General features: G+C 40.9%; 1 protein-coding gene across 1 annotated transcript; it reads left to right on the forward strand.

Moving 5' to 3' along the window:
• On the forward strand, positions 1-23,920 carry LOC115349032 (vitellogenin-2-like). The gene is made up of 35 exons (XM_030032700.1): positions 1-83; positions 195-215; positions 318-469; positions 1,987-2,238; positions 2,802-2,963; positions 3,051-3,199; positions 3,789-3,939; positions 4,058-4,215; positions 4,293-4,458; positions 5,349-5,474; positions 5,819-6,037; positions 7,014-7,231; positions 7,393-7,490; positions 7,789-7,913; positions 8,024-8,125; positions 8,764-8,883; positions 8,970-9,159; positions 10,930-11,023; positions 11,136-11,321; positions 11,855-11,999; positions 12,121-12,343; positions 12,434-12,609; positions 13,003-13,761; positions 14,236-14,286; positions 15,205-15,294; positions 16,397-16,609; positions 16,704-16,846; positions 17,250-17,388; positions 17,923-18,058; positions 18,494-18,680; positions 19,008-19,099; positions 20,181-20,278; positions 21,023-21,182; positions 22,600-22,761; positions 23,622-23,920. Exons 1-35 carry the CDS (start codon positions 14-16, stop codon positions 23,738-23,740), a joined length of 5,652 nt encoding a protein of 1,883 aa, XP_029888560.1. The 5' UTR covers positions 1-13; the 3' UTR covers positions 23,741-23,920.
• Positions 23,921-24,215: the final 295 nt, after the last annotated feature.

A 24,215-nucleotide genomic window follows, 5' to 3' on the forward strand; every position in this document is an offset into this window, starting at 1 on the left:
TAAAAGTCTCACCATGTCTGGCAGAGCCCCATTCACCTTCACTATGAGGGGAATCATATTTGCACTAGCGCTCACCCTTGTAGGTAAGCCTACATATCCCTTCATCTCTCTTTCCCCAAATTTCCTTAAGTTCAGTGGCAACAGCTGGATCTAGACTGAATGTTACTCATGTGGTTTTCCATCTCTTTTTGCAGGTAGCCAGAAGTTTGACATTGGTAAGTAGATTTCCTTCTATAACCTTCTTTTGGTGACTTTGTGATTTCGGTTTATTAGAACATGCTTGCAAGTATTGTGAAAATGGCTATTATTCCCCACAGACCCTGGATTCAGTAGCAGAAAGAGCCACTTGTACAGCTATGAAGGCTGGGTGTTGAATGGGCTTCAAGAAAAAAGTTTAGCCAAAGCCGGCGTGCGCTTGAGCAGCAAACTAGAGATCAGTGGGCTGTCAGAGAACACTTACCTCCTCAAGGTACCATGTCTTCTTCCAAACGTACCATGCAACAGTGAACTATAAATCGAAGTCATAACTGCATCTGGCTAATCTGTGGTTTAGGAAAACAGTAGGAAACACAACTGGAGACTTAGCGCTGTGGATGTCAGAGAATGATCTGCAAGCTACAGTTTCAGAAGTGATGAATGATTTGGCATCCAGTCACCAGTGTTTGTTGTGGAAATTGTTTGTAGCAGGTGCTCCTCAAGACTTTGTGTCAGAAAAAGAGGTGCCAAAATCAGGGGTTCTGTTAGAAAATGGTTATTTCTAACTCAAGGCACTCAAGCCTGCTCTGAGTTTAAGATTTGATTCTAGTCTCAACACACATTTCCAACTTCTTTGGGAAGCCAGGACTTGGGTATGTAAAATCATTGTCATGCAGGCAATTAATAGAGGTAGACATAGAAAGTGATAAAAGCTAAGGATAAAAAGTGATAAGTGATGAAAGAAGGATTGAAAAATGAAAGGCATCAAAAAGGAACATGTAATAATATTTAGTGTTTGGATAATGCAGTAGAAGTTCTGTATGTGTGAAATCATGCCTCTGCCAACATCAAGAGACAGGACCTGACCCATCTGCAATAAATGTTTCGGAAAAATACTTTTGTCTGTTTAATTTAGATTCAAATCAGAGCTTCCTTTTTGGGCACTGAGTTCAGTGACAGAGCTCTCGCTGGTTGTAGTTGAGCTGTAGATCTTCTTTCACTGATGAGGGCAAGATGTCAAAATTATGGGCTATGGATTGCATTTCACACTACAGTCTTCAACCTGAAATTCTTATATGGCGTGCACCAGGCTATGCTCTGAGACCCCTAAACTGGCAGTAATTTTTGCCAAAGTTATTGCAATTGCTTCTGATTTACATTGTGTCTCAATATGGCGGGGGGGAGAGGTTTGTAAATATATTGTTCATTATTAAAGAAAAAAAAATTGGGTTGATTTAAGCAATTTACAAATATGAATCTGTTGTTGTTTCAGCCCAGCTGGTAACAGAATCAAATATAGGAACTAGTACAGTTAAAAAAATTTGGAAGGAGAGGAGTTAAAATGAAACATTTTAAAACTTTATTTTTTTTGCCATTTAGAATGATATAAACTTTTTAAGTGCTAAATTTCACCTAAAGCAGAACATTTATTTTAAGGCTGAAAAAATCGGGAGAATTTTATTTGAATTTTTTAAATTACTTTTTGAATCAGCCTTTCTCCCTATAGAGTTAATGCAAGTAAAATGTTTAAAATGTCCCTGGAAGATAATAGCAGTTCGTTAACTGCTTCTGTAAGATAAAATAACACTGCTGAGCCCACAGGGTTTGTACTGGTTTTACAATAGTGTAAGCAAGAGACAAAAGAAGAAACTGCCGTATAAATTTCTAAGCCTACATTTGGAAGGAAAGAGTATATAACTAGTGATTATGTTAATTTCTTCCAATCTGTTTGCATATTTAGAACCAAAGTGATTTTATTCACATAAGTATCTTTTCTTAATTTCCTCCCAGATCCGCTCTCCACAATTTGAGGAATACAATGGCATCTGGCCCAGGGACTCATTTACTCGATCTTCCAAAATCACCCAAATGGTTTCTTCGTGTTTTACCCGGCCCTTCAAGTTTGAATACAGTAGTGGACGGATTGGAAACATTTATGGCCCAGAAGACTGCCCCGATATGTGTGTTAACATAGTGAGAGGAATACTGAACATGATGCAGATAACCATTAAAAAGTCACAGAATGTGTATGAATTGCAAGAGGTTTGTTTTTTCCGTGCTAAAACTACTGTACCTAAAGGATGTGTTGTCTTTAGGTGCTCTTCCTTCAAGTTTCAGTTTATTTGCATCTACTTTCAAATGTTCATTATCAAAAAAAGACGATTTTCATTCACACAGAAGAAAACGTGTGCGTGTACACGTTGAAGGAATTATACGGGCTGCATTCCTTTTAAGACATCTGTCTAAGACTTAACATGCAGTCCTTTGAAGAAAAAAGAATTATTAGCTGTGAATGTATTTGTTATATGGCTTCCCTGATACAGCTACTTGATCCATTTTATTTATTCATTGTTGATATTAATTAGTTGATTACTTTTTCATTTTAAACTCCATCCCCTGACTGAGTACTGTTCATGTGTCTATTTTTCAGTTCGATAGGATTCATTGTGTGTAATACTAACAGGTTTCAAAGCATAATTAAGACTGTTCAGTAGGTCCTTACCCTCATACTGCTCCTTCAGAATCTTCGTTCAGTAAAACTTCTTCTCAGGCAGTGAAATCCTGATATAATTGGGAAATCTCATTATCTGTATTGACGTGCACAGGCTGGAATTGGAGGTGTTTGCCATACGAGGTATGTCATCCAGGAAGACAGGAAGAACAGCCGAGTCTCTGTTACCAAAACCGTAGACCAAAATAATTGCCAGGAAAAAGTGGTGAAGAGTGTTGGAATGGCTTACATCTATCCTTGTCCTGTTGACATGATGGTACGTGAGATGTGAAAAGATCTTCCTAATTACAAGCGTGGCCACTCTGTTCCCATTCACTCTTGGGGTCTCTCTGTCCTCCTCCAGAAAGGAAGGCTCATAAAAGGGACTGCGGCTTTCTCCTACAAACTGAAGCAGTCAGACAGCGGTACTCTCATCACCGAAGTGCTGTCACAGCAGGTATATCAGATCTCACCACTCAGTGAACCTACCGGTGTTGCTGTCATGGAAGCAAGGTAGGTGGGACATGGGCTTGCTTCCCAAAGTGAGAACAATTATAGATTCTGGCAGTCCCTTTCACTCCCAAAGTGAAGTGAGACTTGAGCTCCCCAGCAGTTGGGTAGAGCCGTGAGTACTCATAGTTGGGGTTTCCACACTCCTAAAAATTCTGTGAACCATTCTTTTTTTGTACCCTGGTGAACTTGGCACTACAATTACATGGAAGAAAAGGAGAAAGCTCTTTTGCTTGCTTATACTGCAAGAACGCAACTTTATTACTCTGTTTGTCCTGAAAAAGGGCTAATTTATAGTGTCAGGAGGAAGATGGTGCACACAGAAATAAGATCATCGTTTACACTGAGTCGGTAGCTCTCATTCAGGAGATGGCGGTTTAGCTCCTCCTCAGGAAAGATTTCATTGTAGATAACTCTAAAACTATTTTGTTCCAATTAGAAGGCTTTATCCATTAGCAAATAGTAAGATTTTACTATGATAAGAAAAGTGATTAAAGGGTAAAACTGGTACCATCACAGTATCGCTGAACCAACAAACAGCCAAGGCAGGCGGAGGAAGAGGATTCCTCCTGTGACGCTTGTCTCTTGACAGACAACAACTCAGCTTGCTTGAAGTGAGAAGCGAACGGGGGAGCGCCCCGGACATTTCCATGCAGAGCTACGGGGGCCTTCGTTACCACTTCCCATCAGTACTGCCACAGATGCCACTGCAGCTAATCAAGATGAAAAACCCCGAGCAACGGGTACAGTATTTTTAGGTCTTCAAATTGCTTTCCTAATAAAAAAATTAATAAAAGAGCAATGATCATAAATTCCAAAGGATTTAATTATGTATGCCTTCTCTCTCGTGCTTTGTAACAGATAGTAGAAACACTGCAACACATAGTCCTGAATAACCAACAAGATTTCCACGATGATGTTCCGTACAGATTCTTGGAGCTTGTCCAGCTCTGCCGGATAGCAAGCGCTGATAGTCTTGAGTCCATCTGGAGACAATTTTCAGATAAACCCCGCTACAGGTATTTCATTGTACCAACTTATAAGAAACTTCTTCATTTTTGGAGAACTGAGATTTTTTTTTTTAACCTGCTTGCAGGCGATGGCTGCTGAGTGCAGTTTCTGCGACAGGCACCACAGAAGCACTCAAATTCATTAAGACCAGAATTCGCAATGATGACCTTAGCTACATTCAGACTCTTCTAAGCATTTCTTTTGCTCTCCATTTATTGAAAGCTGATGAACACGCTGTTTCAACAGCAGCAGTGAGTAAACCCACGTGAATCTCTCCTATCTGATAACAAAAGGAATGATAATTGATGACAACCTTTGATTATTAAGTACATTAGAGACTGGATTCTCCTCTCCTGTACACCAGTTTTGTGCAAATGTTGAATCATTTATTTCTTTTAGCATTACATATATGAGAGGAGAGTTCAGTCCTGTGTCTTCGTTTTGCTACATGGATATAAAAGCCCTTCTCTCCTAACAGCTTCTGAGAATAATTCTCACTTTAGCTTGCTGGGATCACATGTCATGCCTTCTACAGACAAAACTTTGTCCACTTCAGTCTCTTACCTCTGAAACAAATGGTGATTCATGTATTATGTCATTTGAATAGCTCTTTTAATTGCAAACTATTCCTATGAACTGGAAAGTGCTGCAACTGAAAGTATTAATGTACACATCAATTATTGTAAATAATTAATGTAAACATCAAATATTTTGAAGTTATAATGAATCATTTATTCTGAACAGGATTTTTGCCATCTCTAGTCAATATTCTTCTTAAATAGGAAAAAAAGATATCATGTGAGAATGCATCATAAATAAAATTGAGTTGCACATTGTTCTAAGGATATTCTATTTATAGATTGATGTTTACCCATAATCTTTGTATTTTCAGTGTTATGCTCAGTTGAGGAAAACCAAAATGGTGCTATGTAAACTTTTATATATTGAAACTAATTGGGAATTAAGCTTCTAAGTGAAGCTTGCAAATAAAATGTTTACAAGCTGATTTAATTTGTTTGGATGTGAACAATAATCATTCTGAAATTGCTCCCCTCAGATGAGCTCTGATGATTTTCCTGCTCTGAAAGCTATGTGAAACACTGTATTAAATACCAAATTAATTCGCCCCCCCCCGCCCCAGGATTTAGTGACCAGTTCTCGAATCCAGAAAAGTCTCGTGCTTCAGCAAGTTGCCTACTTGGGATACAGCTCTGTGATCAATAGATACTGTTCTCGGACCTCCGTTTGTCCTAAAGAAGCTCTTCAGGTGGGTGGCTTTTTGTTAGGTTGTTCTTAATAGCTCAGTAATGTTAATTACATTAGCTTAATTCATTTAAGATACAGTATAAAAATGGCAATTGGACTTGCAAATACACAATTCATAGCTCCTTCAGAAACAAAGGCAATGAATCATTTTATTAACGTAGATATCTGCTTCATCACTGAAAACACAGTTTTCACATCATAAGGTAAAATCCTGAGAGAAGCCATCACTGAGTGATTTTACTAAAACCAGTTGCTTTATTGTGATAGGCTTTTCAGTGGGTAAGGGGAACACTGTGGACAATCTATACATTAGGAGGAGAAGACTGAACTGTGCTTTGTCTATAGCCCATCCATGACCTGGCAGATGAAGCGATCAGCAGGGGCCGTGAAGACAAAATGAAATTAGCTCTGAAGTGCATTGGCAACATGGGAGAACCAGCCAGCATCAAGCGCATCGTGAAGTTCCTTCCCATATCTTCATCCAGTGCTTCTGATATCCCCACCCACATTCAGATTGATGCCATAATGGCCTTGAGAAAAATAGCTTGGAAGGACCCCAAAACAGTAAGTAGGATCTGTCAGGGATTTCTTTACTTAGTGAATTAGAGAATATATACTGTACGGGTAATGAGTTGAATAGTATCATGTATGTGGATTCAGCATGTTTTAAAAAAAAGGATTATTTTTAAGAACAACACAATACAGTTTTATATTTCAGCTGATGTTTTCCGCTAAGCTGTAATAATTATTAGTCAGTAGGAAGCTTCCAGAAGGATACCAGCAGTATTTCTTTAGTCATCTGTCATAACCAATTAAGTCCTGTGCTAATTATATATAGTGGAAATTTAGCCACCTAAAAGTCAGACATATAATTTAAACTGCCTCAATAGTCAGGAGGAGAGAGAGAAGAGCCACTTTTTATTGACCTCCTAGACAAAATGTTGACATTGCTCTGCCTCTTTTAGACCCTTCCCTTAAGATGGGATGAGTCACCTCTGACCTCCTGCTGAGGTTGCTGGTACGGTAATCGTAGACAAGAGTCCTGCCTTTCAGATGGTGTAGATATAGGAGCTGTATGAGACATCATCCACTCAGACTGTCTTTGGAGAGCTGCTGAAGCTCTGCTTTCAAAAGTGGTCTAAAATAGTGAAACATGCTCACCTGGTTAGTGGAGTTACTCCAAAGAATGAATCTTACTATCTACAGTTGTTTCTTCCAATGTTATTCACTGGTCTTTGAATGTCATTAATGCAAAAAGCTATGCTGATGTCTTTTTGATTGTGGTGGGTTGACCCCATACATTGATATATGGACATTTATTTCTGATTCAGTGCCAGCCCTTCTCCATGGGGCTGTTCCTCCATGGCTGCTTCATTTGTCTTAGTAAAATGATGTGGAACCATGCAGTAAAAAAGATCAGAAAACCTTTCTGCAGGCATAACGACCCCCTCTCACATCCTTCTTGCGGGTTACGTGTGGATCCAGTCTGCAGAAAAAGTCTCCGTTATTGGTAATTCCAGACGCTGTTCTTCCTCTGCAGGTGCAGGGATATCTCATCCAGATCCTTGCAGACCAGTCGCTTCCCCCCGAAGTGCGAATGATGGCTTGTGCTGTTATCTTTGAGACAAGGCCTGCCCTTCCTTTAATAACAACGATAGCTAATGTGGCAATGAAGGAGAGCAATTTGCAAGTGGCCAGTTTCGTGTATTCCCACATGAAGGCTTTGTCGAAGAGCAGATTGCCATACACGTACAACATGTAAGTAGAGACCGGAACAAAGTGGTCGATCGTCTGCAAGTAATAAGTTCTGTTACATTCTTGTTAGTCAGCACTGCATGTGCTGACAGACTGAATTCAGTTTATATTCTGATGGGGTGCAGCTTATTTCTGGGTATTATTACCTTTCTCATTTTGTTTAGATCTTCAGCTTGCAATATCGCCCTTAAGCTGCTGGCCCCCAAATTGGACAGGCTGAGCTATCGGTATAGCAAGGTCATGCATTTTGGTGGTTACTTTGGTGAGTAAAAGCGTTTCAGTGACCAGGAAACTTTCACTTCAGAAATCCATTCTTCAGAGACATTAAGTTCTTTGGAGAAATATGGCATTCTGCCTTTCAATAAGAAATTGAATTAAATGTGGCAGTCACATATTTAAAAGTGCATGAGTAGCCATTTATTAATTTGGGCCTAAACAGTTAAAATTTATGTAATGCTATACCTTAGAGTTGGCAATGGAAAAAGCTGCAGAAATATGATCTTGAATGATAAGCAGAATAGTTAGAGAAAAGTTGTGTCTTTTGTTTACTTCTGCCGTAGATAACTACAAAGTCGGTGCTGCAGGAGATGTCTTTGTTATGAACAGCCCGGGAACGATGTTCCCATCAGCAATAATTTCCAAGCTGATGGCATATTCTGCAGGGTCAGTGGCTGATTTGGTGGAGGTAAATATTTACCTAAATCAATACTAAAGCAAATTAAAATTAAAATTGACCACAAAGTTTTGTCTCTGTAAGTACGTTTCAGACTGCTCCTTTGCACGCTGTTTTGGTAGGTTGGTGTCCGCGTGGAAGGCCTCACAGACATCATCATGAAACGCAATATCCCGTTTGCTGAATATCCCACATACAAAAAGATAAAGGAGATTGGAAAAGCTGTAGGTATTTTCGGTAATGCAACGTGTGGGTTATATGAAGGAATATTTAGTGGGGCTTCTTGTGCTAGTTAAGCCCTGTCTCAGAAGGTAAACTACCCGCCTAGCAGTCAGCTCGAGTATTTCTGGGAAAGAGAGACGTGCAGGGGACATCGCTCCTGCGACGGTTGCGATAGCTTCTGCAAATTCTCGCTCTGGCCCTGCCTCCTCCCCACCTCAGGTATGGCTGAGGAGGAGCGGGGAGGAGGGCATTGCAGCGGGTGTCTGTCCCATGCCTGGCAGGCTTCCTCCTCCCTCCCTTCATCTACCTCACTTAGTTTACAAGCCTTGTCTTCAAGAGAAAAGGTGATCCGTTGCTGTGCTTTCAGAGCGGGTTTAGGGGTACTAATGGCCCAGACCCTCTGTGTAAATGTTACTGCGTCAGAACACAGAGCACGGGGCAGGAGGCTATTCGTGGGCACCTCAATGACAGGGCGTAAGTCTGAATTAGTGACACTGAGCTATTTACAAAGCAGCAAGGAAACGCAAGCAGCAATGGAAGACTGCAGCTTGGTCAGTGATGGGTTTGATCACCTTGCTGAATTACCGTTTGTTAAGTGTTGCATTAAGGAACTTTGCTTGTTTCTTTATCTGCTCCCTAGCTGCTAGGATGGAAGGAGCTGCCAACGGAAACCCCCCTGATATCAGCCTACCTGAAAATATTTGGCCAAGAGCTGGCCTACGTCAACATCAATAAGGAAGTCCTGCATCAGGCTGTGAAGGTACCAGGGACCCCTAATTTTCTTTGCAAGATTTGACACCGTTGTACTTTTATATCTAAACCTCTCGGACCTCTGTTTTACTGCAGACTGTGCTAGAACCTGCTGACAGGAACACAGTGATGAAGAGAATCGTCAGCCAAATCCGCAACGGCATCGCGGGACAATGGACGCAGCCGGTGTGGCTGGGAGAGCTGCGATACATCGTTCCTACCTGCACGGGTCTGCCGCTGGAGTACGGGTCGTACACGGCCGCTCTGGCACGTGCGGCAGTCAACGGTGAGTTGGGATGTACGGGATCAGGTGGGCGAGCTCTGAGCAGGGGGTGAGAGGGACAGGCTAAGAGGGGCTGGAGAAGGAAGGGCAAAACCAGGAAGTTAGAAAAAGAACTTATTTTTGTAGTGGAGGGGAGGGAGTGAAGATGTTTGGAGAGAAGCTGGACACAGCTGATTTCTGCCTCATCTTTGAATGGATTGAAGACAGAGAAGTTGAGGTGAGAATCTGGGAAACCAGAGAGAGAAAGTCATACCATTCAAGGCCAGAAAAAACAAGAGCTGCATGGGGAGCTGACGCAGACATGGGCAGAAGGGGATGGCTCCTGAGAGATGCACAGACAAGCTAAGCAGGATTCAATGGTGATTTAAACAGAGAAGAAAACACAAGACAATCCGAAGATGACTACCAGTAACGTTAGAGAAGGCAGGTAGAGAAGAGCGCTTGTGAAAAGAGACAGAGAGCTCTGTTTTAAAAGAATAAATGTGCAAGTACGAATACTTATCAAGAAGTCAATTCAGTGATCATACTGTTTGTTGTGCAGCAGACTTTTAATTTAGGCAAAAGTGACCCTTCCTTCTGCTGACACCACATAAGGAATGAAGGGAGAAGTACATGTACTTGTGCTCTTTATAGAAGTATCGTGCGTGCCCGCTCTTCACTGCTCTTGGTTTTTGGTTTGTTAGTTTGATTTAATAAGATCTTTGAACCTGTTCCTAGTTTTGTAGGTGTTTTAATTTTTTTTTCTTTTTAAGTGACATCCTTGTAGCCAAGTTGTGGAGGTATGGATTGGGTGGATGGGCTACAAAGTGAGTGAAGGCTGTCTGGACTGCTGATCTCCAAGAGCAGTCAACAGATGAAAGTCTAATTGGTGGCTTGTTATGAGCGACATTCCTCCGTTGTTAGCACTTGTGCATTGTCTCTTTTAACAATCTGAACTTTGGAGAAGAAGGCACCCTCAGCAAACCTGTGTCAACGATGACATTGAATTGGTGGGAGCAGTCACTGCACTGGGGGGTCAGGCTGCCACCCCAGGGGACCCTGACAGCCTGGAGGGCATGGCCTGACAGAAGTGCGATGAAATTTGACAAAGGCAAGGCAAAGTCCCTCACCTGGGATGGAGTAACCCATCCAATGTATAAGCTGCACATCACCCAGACAAAAAGCATCTTTGCAGAAAAGGGCCAGGGAGGCCTGGAGGATAAGCTGATATAGTGAATCAGCAGTGTGCTCTTGTGGTGATGAAGGCCAACTGCATCCTTGGCTGCAACAGCAAGAGCAGAGCTAACATGAAAATGATTTCCCCCTCTATTTAGCACACCTGAGGCTGCATCTGGAGTACAATGTCTAGTTTTGGGTCCGCAGTACAAGAAAGATGCTCACACTTGATGTGAGGAAAGATTGGAGAGCAGGGTTTGTTTAGCCTGGTTGCCCACCATTTACTCTGTCTTCTGGCTCCTCGCATTTCTGAAATGTTAATGTTATACTAACTAACAAGCTTTCAGTTTGGGTTAGCTCTTTATTTTCTTACTATATTTTTATTTCCATTTTCAATATATTACATTAGAACCTTTGCCTACAGAACAAGCTTTCTGTATATTTTCAGTATTTTTCAGACTCGTAAAAGATCTCATGTAGCCCAAAGTCTGTCTTGTTTTCCAGCCATATTTGTTGTATTAACAAAAATATTACCTCTTCCTGAAAACTGTGTCTTGCTTAAATTCAAATCCTTTCTTTCACTTTTACCGTGTTTAAATGTTGTTTTGTCATTTGCAGTTGATGGAAAGATGACCCCCCCTTTAAGTGGAGATTTTAGACCTTCCCAGTTGCTTGAATCTACCATGCAGATTCGGTCTGACATAAACCCAGGGTATGGCAGGTTTCTAAGGCTTTACATATGATGGAGGTTTTTTATGAAAAGGCAGAACCACCTGTTAAAAAAGAGCACCTTTCTTACATCTGACCACTTCACTCTGTTTCAGTTTATACGTATATACAGTTGCAACAATGGGTGTCAACACAGAATACTTTCAACATGCTGTTGAAATTCAAGGCAAGGTCCTGACAAGAGCGCCAATGAAGTTTGATGCCAGGATAGACATGAAACTGAAAAATATTAAGATTGAAACAAATCCATGCGGTGAGGAAACTGAGATAGTGGTTGGAAGGTACGGTAGCATTATTTCAGAATATTTCCTGTTGCTGAAACCTTACAAAGTTCACCATTCACTGACCTCCTACAGAGGTTTCTAGGTAGGCAGAGTGACTTTTCAGTGTGTAGCAGAACCTTTGGGATAAAGAGCAAGGAAGAGAAACAGGGGAGTTAAAAGTCACAAGACACCTAAATTATTTAGGAGTTTAATTTTTATTTTAATTTGTTTATTATTTTGTGGGTTTAATTTTTATTTGTTTATTATTTTATTGTCTTTTAGGGGTTTTAATTTTTATTTCTAAATGAATGCCTTTCATGTTTTGGAAATTTGTTTAAATTTATCCAGATTTTGAAAACTTCCTGTGATATAAGGAACTGATGTTTGTCATGAACTCTTTAATAAAGTTTATACGTATAGTTGCATATACAAACCCTATGTTCAGACAACATGTCTCTGTGCTGGCACATGATACGGACAGGGATGTGTTTCATTTAATTCAAAGACAAGGAGTTGGAATAATTCACCATCTTTTGTGCATATCTCAACAGACATAAGGCTTTTGCTGTATCAAGAAATATAGGAGAACTAGGTGTTGAAAAGAGGACTTCAATTCTCCCAGGAGATGCTTCATCAGATATTGTGGAAGAACCTTTCAAACCGTCAGAGAGAGCTTCCAGTGAAGGTTCCACAATGGTAACCTATTCCTTTTTGCTTATACAGTAATATTTACCCTTTCCGTGATGCACATGTCTGCAGTTTTACTCTTGCCTATGATATGCTCCCAGTGGTATTCATGTACTCATCTCCAATGCAGCAAGGAGCTGACAGCATGCCAAGGAGGCATGCCTATAGCTCTCAAGAGGATCTTCGCTATGGCACAGGAAGAAAAACTCATAAACGAGACATTTGTGTCAAACTGCATCGTCTTGGTTGTCAGCTCTGCTTTTCCAGAAGATCACAAGATGCCAGTTTCCTAAAAAATACCTATTTGCACAGATTAATTGGAGAACATGAAGCTAAAATAGTCTTGATACCAGGTACAATACTGAGCACAAGCCTTGTCATCTTAGGTTTGTCGGTGCTATTTGAAGCAGTATAACCTTCTAATACGTGCAACTGGTGTGTAGTTCAAACAGATGCTGATATTGACAAAATTCAGCTGGAGATTCAGGCAGGATCCAGAGCAGCTTCGAAAATAATTCACGTGGTAAACTCAGAGTCTGAGGAAGAGGATGAGTCATCTCGATATGAGGACATTCAAGCTAAACTGAAGAAGATTCTAGGCATTGAAAATGTGTTCAAGGTAAGAGACTTTGAGCATGGGAGGGGGGAATATTCTCCCATAAATGAAGCCAAGAATTTGAAGTTCAGTGTGGAAAGCTGGCATGGAAAAGCAAGGATGGGGCTAGTTTGAAAGGTGCCAGTGCCAGGCCTGTCAGCCAGTGCCAGATCTGGAGGGATTGACCCTACGGGGTGCATCCAACTGGGACTGGTCCTCCATGCTGGGCTAGATTTCAGCTAGGCGGAGTGGATCTAAGGGAGTTCCGCAGCTTCTGCGGTGAGTGAGGGAGGGAAGTTGCTGTCCCTTGAAAGGCTTATATGAGCAGCTTGTCTGACACCCAGAGAACTTTTACTTTGTAAATACAGAACCAGATGTATCCCCTCTCTTGCACTTCTCTTTGAACTGTTTTTGCAGGTTGCAAATAAAACGCGACACCAGAAGAAGCAACCTTCTAAGAAAGGAAATGCTATGCTAACAGAGCTTGGGACAGACCCCAAAGCAAAAAATCCCTCCAGCTCATCTTCTGCCTCCTCAACTGTCTCTTCTTCCTCATCATCTGCTGCTTCTCCTGATCGTAAAAAGGCCGTGGATGAAGATGAGAATGATCAAGTAAAGCAAGCAAGAAATAAAGATGCAAGAAGCAAGAGCAGCAGCTCTAGCAGTAGTGGCATCAGCAGCAAGAGCAGTAGCAGCAGCAGCAGTAGCAGTAGCAGCAAGAGAAGTAGCAGTAGCCGCAGCAGCAAGAGCAGCAGCAGCAAGAGCAGCAGCAGCAAGAGCAGCAGCAGCAGCAGCAAGAGCAGCAGCAGCAGCAGCAGCAGCAGCAGCAGCAGCAAGAGCAGTAGCAGCAGCAGTAGCAGCAAGAGCAGTAGCAGCAGCAGTAGCAGCAGCAGCAAGAGCAGCAGCAGCAGCAGCAAGAGTAGCAGTAGCAAAGGTAGCAGTAGTAGTAGTAGTAGTAGTAGTAGTAGTAGTAGTAGGAGCAGTAGCAGCAGCAGCAGGAAGTCATTGAGTCACCATAGCCATGGGCATCACTCAAGTCATCTGAATGACAGCAGTAGCAGCAGCAGTAGCAGCAGCAGCAAGTCATTGAGTCACCATAGCCATCGGCATCATTCAGGACACCTGGAAGGTGGCAGCAGCAGCAGCAGCAGCAGCAGCAGCTATTCCAAAATATGGGTAACTGTCACTAAATTTACTGATGCTGCTAATGTTCATGAATCACATTCCTGATGGCAGCTGGATTTGCATCATAAATCATGAAATTATGAGTTGACACAGTAAATTTTAGCAACATAAAATTGCAAAATTTATTCTGCAAACACACCTGTAATCATTGGCTCAGATGTCTACTTCAAAGCACCTCAAAAGTTTCCACAAGTTTGTTGAAACTTTTGTTATAGGCAGGGAACCATTTTTTGCCAATTTACTACTTTCTGTCAATATATATTGCATGTTTCTGTCTTAATTTTGCAGTAGGAACAAAAAGACTTCAAATCTTGCATTATGTGCTTGTGACAAAGCATAGAGAACTATGTATGAATGATAATTGGTAAAATTCTTACTTAATTCCCAGTGCTCAGATTTCAATGTAACTGCAGCATTTCTTTTCTTCTGAGACTTTTCATCTTCTTGTTTTTATCATTTTCAAAGGGAGATCATGAGATTTATCAGTATCGCTTTAGATCAGCGCATAGACAAGAGGTGAGTTTTTATTTCCTCAGTAAATTAAGTATGTAATCTGACATGAGTCAAATGGAAACCTTAAAGGCAACTTGTTGTCTTTGTTAAGGGAAATTACAGTACTGATAACATTTAGAAGACCAAATCAACAGTGGTGGTTCTTCTGAGATGCATAAAGACTGAGAGCTATGTTCTCCTTTGTGTTGCACTCATGATGCCATTTGTGGCTCTGCAAAGTAGATGCAAAGCTCTACCAAAGCAGTGGGGATGCACACGTTGGAGGAGCAAAGATCCTACCATCAAGAGCTTGGGTCATTTGACTGGCTTTGATCACTTGGTTTCTTGGGTTGGAATCACTGTTGATACACACCGGGATAGCAATGTTGACAAATGTGGGAGGATACCTTATTTGATGGTACTTCAGTTCAGCAGAAGATTCTTACTAGGGCATGAGCCAGCCAGGAGGAGTGTACTTGATATTAGTGTTCCTCAAAAAGTAAAAAGTTCAGCTGTGTATGTCCGTTCAGTTGATCCTTTCCATTCAGTTGGTCCATTCAGTGTGTCCTCCAGTTGATCAGGCCCTTCCAGAAGTAAAATGAACCAGTTCTGGTCTTTTATATTGAATTAAGAGGCTGGTTCAGTTTGACTTGCTCTGGTCCATTGTTTTTTTCACACAGGGAATTCTCATCTAGACATGTTCCTTATTTGTCTCTTCTGAGGGGTCAGATATATTTGGGTAAACAACATTTTTCAGAGCTAGATCACATGTACTAAGCACGACAAAGCATATTGCAAGTCAATGAGCTGCTCAGGGTTGGAATGCAAGTTTACCAACACCAAGTGCCGTGACAGAGAGTATTCTGCAGCACTGCCTAGTACAATTTCTTCAAGGATGCTTTTAAGTTACCCTCTTGAGCATAATGTGTTTTCTTTTTGCAGTTCCCAAAAAGGAAACCCTCAGCTGACCGACTTAGCAGCACCTACTCTTCTACCAGATCCAGTCGTGCCTCATCTCGAGCTGCTTCCCGGGTTAGTTGCATCATTTTTAGGGGTTTTTGACAGCTTGGAAGAATGGCAGAGTGGCTGTGACCTTGCAGTAATTGTACAGCTAGGATAATAGGAAGAGAGAAATACCAACCTCTCAAGTTGTAAGTATCAATCAAGAGTGAGACACGCACCATAGTTCCCACACACACTTTCCTCTGCAGTGAGGTGAGGATCGTTCTTACTTGCACCGTGACCCTTCCTTCATGGGAGTCCCATCCAACAGATGCCTGCAGAGACTGGTCTTGTGACCTCTGCAACCAGGAGGGACGTTGAGGTGCTGCAGTGCCAGCGCAAGGATGGTGGTGGTGGAGGCCAAGGCAAAGGGGAGCCTCAGCAGAAGGCATGCTCCAGAGGGGACATATGGCACCTTGGCTCCTCACCACCACCCAGCCTGATGCGTGCAGGCTTGCTCTCTGGGGCAAGTGATGAAGTGAAGTCTAACGATGGAGTGAAGGAATTGCAGGTCGTAGCATGCCTAAGGCCCTGCTGTTGGGGGGGGGGTTCTTGATGTTGAAGACAATGTCCTGGATTATATTTTGTGCTAGGGTGCTGTGCAGACACAAAACCCACCTGCCCCACAGAACTCACAGCTGAAGGGTGAGGTGAAAGCCAGCAGACCAACCAGAGAGAGAAACAGGAGGACATTAGCTGGGGGATGTTATTGTTGTGAGAATGAGTGATGAATACAACTGACAGCTGATGTTGTTAGTCAAATTGAACCACTCTCTTTCATTCACAGGCAAATATATGGGTATTAACAATGAAGCCCAAATCATATAGTCATTACTGTATCCTAATGATGTGAATATTTCCACGGTATCAGCTGTAGCTCAGGAAATGGCACAAGTTTTTGGCTCATGTAAAATACAGTGATAAAATCCATCTGTGCATGCAGAGGCACATGCACATTAAAGACACACGCATGAGAGTTTATAGGCATGTATATACGTGTGGTACATATGCTGGTATATATTTGCAGTTCAGTTGCTTACTTTTCATTTATCCATCTAGATCTTGCATCTAAAATGTTCCATGGTAACTCTTTTTTAATTATATTCTCTGCATACTTTCTCCCCCTTCTTAGCCTAAGTTTTTGGGAGATGTTAAAACACCAGTATTAGCTGTTTTTCTTCATGGCATTCGTAATGATAAGAAGATAGGAGGCCTCCAGCTCGTGGTATATGCTGATATTGACTCCATCAGGCCCCGGATGCAGGTATTTGTGTCAAACCTCACAGATTCAAGCAAGTGGAAGCTCTGTGCTGATGCTGCAGTCCTTAATGCTCACAAGGCAGCGGTAAGGCTCAAAAATAGTTATATACAGCTGTATGCATCACAGGAAAACCATGTTCCACGCATTTAAAAATGGACCATTTATCTCTCCGTTATAGGCTTACCTGAAATGGGGCCGGAATTGCCAGGACTACAAGATTTCAACTGAGCTGGTAACTGGGCGGTTTGCTGCCCACCCTGCTGTACAAGTGAAACTGGAGTGGCCTAAAGTTCCTTCAAGTGTCAGATCCACAGCAGAATGGTGAGGTTTTAGTCTTTAGTGCCACTTGTTCAGGATATGGGTCAGCTGGGAAAAATCAGCATCCACCCATGAGATTCTAGTGGTTAAAGTACCAGCTATTATTTTATTCTCTGATTTGTCCGAGTACTGCCTTCAGACGTAAAAGCTGAGTGGGAGATGATAGCCATCCTATTGTAATGTACAATAATTCTTTATACTGGACATAATTACTGAAAACTGAGGAACAGATCCTTCCTTTCACTGAACACTTGATCAGTAAAGCAGAGTGTGGTCATGGGGACCTAACCAATGATCCTGAAGACTCTGTATGCTACTTAGACACAGACATGAGACAACCTGATTGGGATGTGTGCTGCTTTTTCTCCTCTATTTCACCAGATCTTTCTGATTTGAATTTTTGAAGGTTTTACAAGTTTGTCCCTGGGGCTGCGTTTATGCTGGGGTTCTCTGAAAAAACAGACAAGAATCCTTCTCGACAAGCCAGGGTGATTGTGGCTCTAACTTCTCCAAGGACATGTGATGTTGTTATCAAGCTTCCTGATGTAATTATGAAATATTATTATCGGTCTCCTATTTTTTCCTAGTAGAAAGTAAGACTGTTGCATTTTAATTACAGTGGGACAATTCTGAGAAAGAAAAATTAAGTAAGCATCAGTTTGGGTGCAAATTATGAAAACAACTTTTTTTTCTTTTCAACCTTCTTATATTACATCCAAGAATATTCATCGAGTGATTTTGTTCATGGAAAAAGAGAGTGCCATGGGTACTCATAATGACGTGTGTTTCCATCTGTAGTAGCTCCCTAAGTGTTCACCTAACTACCTTTGAAGAGGACTAATTCATTCTCTCCCAAATAATATCTGAATGGTGACCCACACCATGAGCAAAAACCGTAAGCAGACGCAAAAAGCTCACGGACAGTGAGTCAGATGAGTTGTGTTCACATAAAGACTGTGTCAACCAAAGTAGAAGAAATTGAAGTCTAATTCCAAATAGGAGAAAAAGCTGATCTCAGCTGTTTGCTGTGAATACCTGGCACAAGTGTATTTTGAGTGTGCTTTTGAATTCCTTTTCAGATGATCTTCTATGAAAAAGCCATGAGGCTTCCCCTGTCACTCCCTGTGGGTCCGAGGATACCAGCTTCAGAGCTGCAGCCTCCCATCTGGAATGTCTTTGCTGAAGCCCCCTCTGCAGTGCTCGAGAATTTGAAAGGTCAGGGTCTAATCAGGCTCAGAAGCATGACATCCTCAGTCTCCCAAATTACTTGAGTACCTTCTGAATTTTTCTGGGATTATTTGTCTCCAGTTAATTAGGAAATGTGCTGTAATAATGCGAGGATGGTTCAACTGGGACACAATATTGTACATATAGTACAGAAATCATCAGCATTTCAGGGATCAAGATACCAATTCTCTGAACTGATAACATTTAAACTTTCTGGCAATTATATTTTGTTAGATAGAGGAGTATATTTTCCATGCCTTTTTTTAGAATTTATGGGTGCTTAGTAGCCAAGAGCCATACAAAAATGTCACCTAGTGGAAAAAAATATAAAGCTAAAATAATATAGCACTAAAAATAAAATATGCCATTTAATGACTTTCTTTTATGGAAGAGCAAACACTCACTGGCATTTTATTTAACCAGCTCACTGCTCAGTTTCCCACAACAAAATCACAACCTTTAACGAAGTTCAGTTTAACTACACAATGCCAGCAAACTGCTACCACATCTTGGCTCAGGATTGCAGCTCTGACCTTAAGTTCCTGGTGATGATGAGGAAGGCTGAAGAAGCTATGAACCTGAAAGCAATCAACATCAAGCTTGGCAGTCAGTAAGTAACTCCTGCCAGATGCTGGGAGTGTGACGGACTACATTGACCACATTTAACATGAGAGGAGCTTAGATCTGAGCTTTACTGCAATGGTTAGCAGCCCGTGGGATTTCAGCATTTCCCTCATTTACTTTCCATGCATATTGAATGTGATGCTGATGATGGTATCCTGCATCTTAGGTGACGAGAATACCCTTGATGTAATTTAAGTAGCTGAAATGAGCTTATGCTGTGACCAGTGATATTTAGTGAGCAGGAAAATGCCTTTGTCGCTGTATGCATGTGAACCTGATACAAACAGGGTATGAACGCTCTTCTCCTTAACAGGGAAATTGATATGCGTCCTGTGAAAGGGCAGGTGAAACTGCTGGTAGATGGGGTTGAAAGCCCCACGACGAATGTTTCATACATATCTGCTGGTAAGTGATGCAGCATCAGTTGTTTCATTTTCACATATGTGTTAGGAGAAAGACAGACAAAAAAAAAACTATCAAAGAGATTCCATCAGTTTGTATCCAATAAATATTTCTACCTTTGGTTGTAAGTTTCTATTTAAGAACATGTATTTTACTCACTTGCATAGGAACATTTAGAAAGACTGATTAGAGTGTGAAGCTCTTGAAGTGGCCAAACTAAGCAAGATATAACTGACATGAAGGTCCCTCCTTTTCATACATTACTGCAGCTCCTGCTGGAGTTCCAAATTTGAGAAGTGTTTCAGTTATACTGAAAAATCTTGCTTGATTAAAACTTTCTGAATTAGAGTTTTTCTAAAATTCACCACACTTGTATACCAATGTTTTTCCTAATTTGAGTTGTAGGTATAAATTTGGCTAGCGTTCTGAAACCTGCTAGGAATAAATATGGAGAACTGGTAAAATAACCTGCTTGCTTCTCTCAAAGCAGGAACAGGGTTTTTTTCTGTGAAAGGTACAGGAGGACCTTGTTTCATTCTGTGCTATGCAGTCAGGGGCTATATACAAGGCAGGTATTTCCTGACTGTAGAGCTGTAGTATGTGAATCAGGCTAAATCTTGCTGAAACTGGGTTAGCACCAGTCAGTGCTGAGCTATGTCCTATTTCTTACGTACCTGGCAAGTGATAATTGTGCTAGAAATGGCTTCAGTGACAGTGTTCTTTGTCTTTCCTTACCGCAATAGTGTACTCAGGGCCTTGTATATCTGCACAACTATACAGATACTATAGACAGCTCTGTAATCATTTCTAAAAATAAATATGAATATGTTAATAACCCAAAGAAAAATGCATAAATCTGTGATCGTTAAAATTGTTTTCCAACTTTTTACAAACACCTATTTTCTATATGTACACATTTCTACGTTGTTTTGCTGTATGTTCTTTTTCTTGAACAGAACAATTGAGGAATAGCAAGGAAAAGAACATTTTACAAACATTACAGTTGCTTTTTTCTTTCTTAAAGAAGCTAGGTCGGGTCTGTTTTGGTTTTGGTTTTGCTTTGTTTTATTTTGTTTTCTTCTAGGTGCTCCTCTGTGGATCCACAGTGAAAAGCAAGGGCTTGTACTTGTTGCCCCAGCCTATGGCATTGATAAATTGTACTTTGATGGATACACATTCAGGGTATCATTCTTCCTCTTCATAAGCTTGAGTGTTGAAAAATTTCCATAGGATTCCCTTAAATTTGTATGTATGAGTGCAAGAGTATACATTGGCAAAGCCAAATGTGTGCAGGACCCAAAAACCCCCAAAGGGAAGGTGACACTACAGGATTGCACAGTCCTGCTGTTTATTTCTGAGGGGGAGAAGTGAGAATCTTTCACTGACAAAAATACCTTATTCTTGCAGTACAGATATGTGTTGGGAAATGGGCCCGTAAGCGTACACACGCTGAGCCAGCAGTGCATTTGCAAGAAAAATGAGTTTTCAGCTGCTGTCCACTGTTCTTACAGCTGTATAATTCTTCAAATCAGCAAAAATGCAGCCATTCTTTTAATATGAATGAATGCTTTAAAGGCTGCACTAATGTGAAATGGGAATGTAAGAAATCATACAAACCATACTGTATCTATCACCTATACTAGGAAAACATCCATCAGAAAAAAGCTTCAGCATATTAACAGTCTAGACTACTAATAACTTAACATACTAGACTGGCACAGAGGGTTTTAAAGGCTGTAACAGTTAAAGATGCTGCAGCATGACAGGAGTTTGGCATCTGACTGCCAGACCCTTTTGAATTCTTACTAAAGAGATTTTAAACATTTGTGCATTAACTTATACTGGAAGGGACCTGCATAGCAAAAAGCTGCTCCATAGGTATTACTTTTTTAAACTTGAAATGGTTTTGACTTTTTTTTCTCAAAGATTCAAGTTGCTTTATGGATGGCAGGGAAAATGTGTGGAATATGTGGAAAATATGACGCAGAATGTGAACAGGAATATCGGATGCCCAACGGATATCTAGCTAAAGATGCAGTGAGCTTTGGGCATTCTTGGATTTTGGAAGAAAAGCCTTGCACAGGAGGTATGCAAGCTCTAATAAATTTAACGTAATATTACTGCAGTTTAGAAAATGTAGAATCTGTTTAGAAAATTTAAAATCTGTAAACATTTTGGAAATAAAAAGCATTTTAAAAGGATACATTATTAACTTACATATTAAGTATTAAAATTATTTGCCAGTTTAGAAAGAAATAAGAAATTACAAGCTAAACTAACAAGCCAAAATACACAAGTCAGATGAAATTAAATAACCAAGTTGAAACAAAATCTTTGTTTCAGTTTTGAAGTGTTTTAGAAGAAGATCAGAAAAAAATGTAAGAGGATAAATTCACATGGAATGCTTTGATTTAAGCACAACAGTATTTTCCAGACATCAGTTTCCAGCATTTGACCCCTCAAAAAATCAGATGGGGATTAGTAATTATTACCACGGCTGACCACCTGGTTTTTGAACCAGTGCAACCTGTCAAGCAAAGCATTCAAGTGCATGAGCAGTTCCAGGGACTTAATTACATGGCTGAAATTAAAAGCTGTATTTTAAGTGTTCCAGCAGATTAGGATCTTATGGTGTGCTGATGCTCTCAGCTGAGGTTATGATGCAACAGCATACCATAGTGCTGCGAGGAGAACAGGCACGTTGCCTTTGTAAAGAAGACTTGTCCTGGTGGGAAGGACTTCCTCGGTCCCCGGAGATGATTTCTACATGTTTAGCTGTGCATTAACTGTTATTCTTCTATGTCTTTGTCAAGAATACTGGGCATCAAACTTGCTTTAGAGGGATGCGGAGTCCACATGCATGTACGCAATAATATTCCCACGGTTGGTAGTTACCGCATATTGTGGTTCCATTTAACATATGGTGAAAATGGCTGGAATTTTAGAGAATAAAGCTTATAGTCAGGAATCAATTGTGGTCCATTTAGCTTCTCGCATACTTCTAACTGCTAGTCCTGGGAATCCAAAATGAGATCAATATTACTGGCTGGCAGCAATGACTTTTGGTCTCTCTCTACAGCAATTCTGTGTCTGAATGACAGTGGTAATAGTCTAATTCTTTAGTGATTATTTTTATTTGGTCAGAAATCCCCCCTTTATTTCCACTGCTGAGTATTCAACACTTTCGAATGTGGTTTTGCAGCTATTCAGCAAGCCAGTTTACTTTGAAAAATGTTTATTGGAAAGTACATCAGACTATGTTTCTACATGCTAACCTAGAAATAAACCAGTTGCATTTGAAATTAACTTTCAGTAGCTCTATATCTAATAAGCTGGTTTGAAAAGCTTATCAGTCAGTGATGCTGCTTCACTTATGATGAAAATACAGTTTTCATAGAAGAAAGTTGTTTGCAAATTGGCAGTGTTGGCAGATGGGTCCTTCTGGGGAGATCTTAAGCTTTTGAATGTAAGCACATAAACTATCACCAATTATTATGTTACAGCCTGCAAACTGCGACGCTCATTTGTGAAGCTTGAGAAGACAGTTCAGCTTGTGGGTGTAGAGTCCAAGTGCTATTCTACAGAGCCAGTGCTGCGCTGTATGAAAGGATGCTCTGCCACCAAGACTACTCCAGTCACTGTCGGTTTCCACTGTCTCCCAGCTGGTAAGTCAACAGAAATCCTACTGAATAGGAGCTGCACAAAAGTCTAAATAAATGGTGCCTTGACTCAGTTACCCACTTGAAACGTATGAATAATCTAACATCCACAGGTAGGGATGGACTTACTGTGGTATTGACCGAAGAAGTTTCCCTGTTTTCATTAATATGTAAAACTTCCTTTAGTGAGAGAGATGGTTTTCTGTCGTAATTTTACTATGGTTTTCATTATACTGGAATTTAAAAACTAAACTGAACTTCCCTTCGTGGTGCTTTGAGCTAACAAGGTAAGGGCAGGGTAACAGCACAGTCAACATCGTGATTCAACTGAAAAACTGTGTATTGCAGCCTGTGAGGACTCAGCCACATCTGATCATGTGCAGCGGAGATCCTTGCCTTGTATTTTTTATATATAGCTGCCTTTGGGCGTGATCCGATTTCACCAAGCTGATTTAGGCAATAGAAGGGCAGGTGTGGATGAGATTCCTGCACACAGGTGCAGTGATATAGGAGGATATATTTTTTAAAGGTATATTGTAGATAATAAGAGATCATATAAGGTAGATATAGATTATATAGATGATAGGTTTATGACTGTTTTCCAAGTTTGTTTTTCCTTTAAGACCATAATATCCTTTCCTAAATGTGTTATTAATAAAATTCTACATGGAAGTAGGTAGAACTGGCTTATTAATTAAGTGAGTTTCCTGGAACATCTCTGCGTGACTTAGACAAATATAAATATGTAAGCCAGTGAGGAGAAGCCAAGCCCACTGTAATTAATGACTGGTGCATGGTAAGTGCTGTACCTTGCAGAACTGCTTCAGAAGTATGCTGTTTACTTTTCATTTCTTGTTCCCCATCAGATTCAGCTACCAGCCTGACGGACAAACAGACTAAGTTCGACCAGAAGTCGGAGGATATACAGGACACTGTTGATGCACACATAGGATGTTCTTGTGAGAACGAAGACTGCAGTGCATGAAGCTGTACATTGCAGCACAGGAGAAAACAGAAACACTTTAATATTTTTATGTTGTGGTGTAAGAAAACTCATCTTAAGGAATAATAGAGATACTAAATGAAGTGTTTAAGGACATGTGGAATCTTCCCAAGTAATTTAAAGTATTAAACTTTATTATTGTAGAAACTGGTATGATTGCCCTTAAATATCTGATTTCGTAATAAATCCACGCATGGAAAAAATTATGAAGGCTTCCTAATTTCACTGGTTATGGAAAGAAGAGGTCTCTTGCTTCTCCTCACCCCCCATTTCGTAGACTTCTTGAGTCTGTGACCATCTTCTGTGCGCCAGACACGTGTCCGTGTCAGGCCCCATCGGGGATATGGGTTGGGTAGCTGTGGTACCAGGCTCCTGCTTGTTTCCCCTGGTGCTTTCTTCCCTGGCGCTGGGATCGTGTGCACCCGGAGCAGGAGCCGCTCAGCTCTGTGTGATGCAG

Source organism: Aquila chrysaetos, chromosome 12 (assembly GCF_900496995.4).
Source record: "Aquila chrysaetos chrysaetos chromosome 12, bAquChr1.4, whole genome shotgun sequence".
Lineage (NCBI taxonomy): Eukaryota > Metazoa > Chordata > Aves > Accipitriformes > Accipitridae > Aquila > Aquila chrysaetos.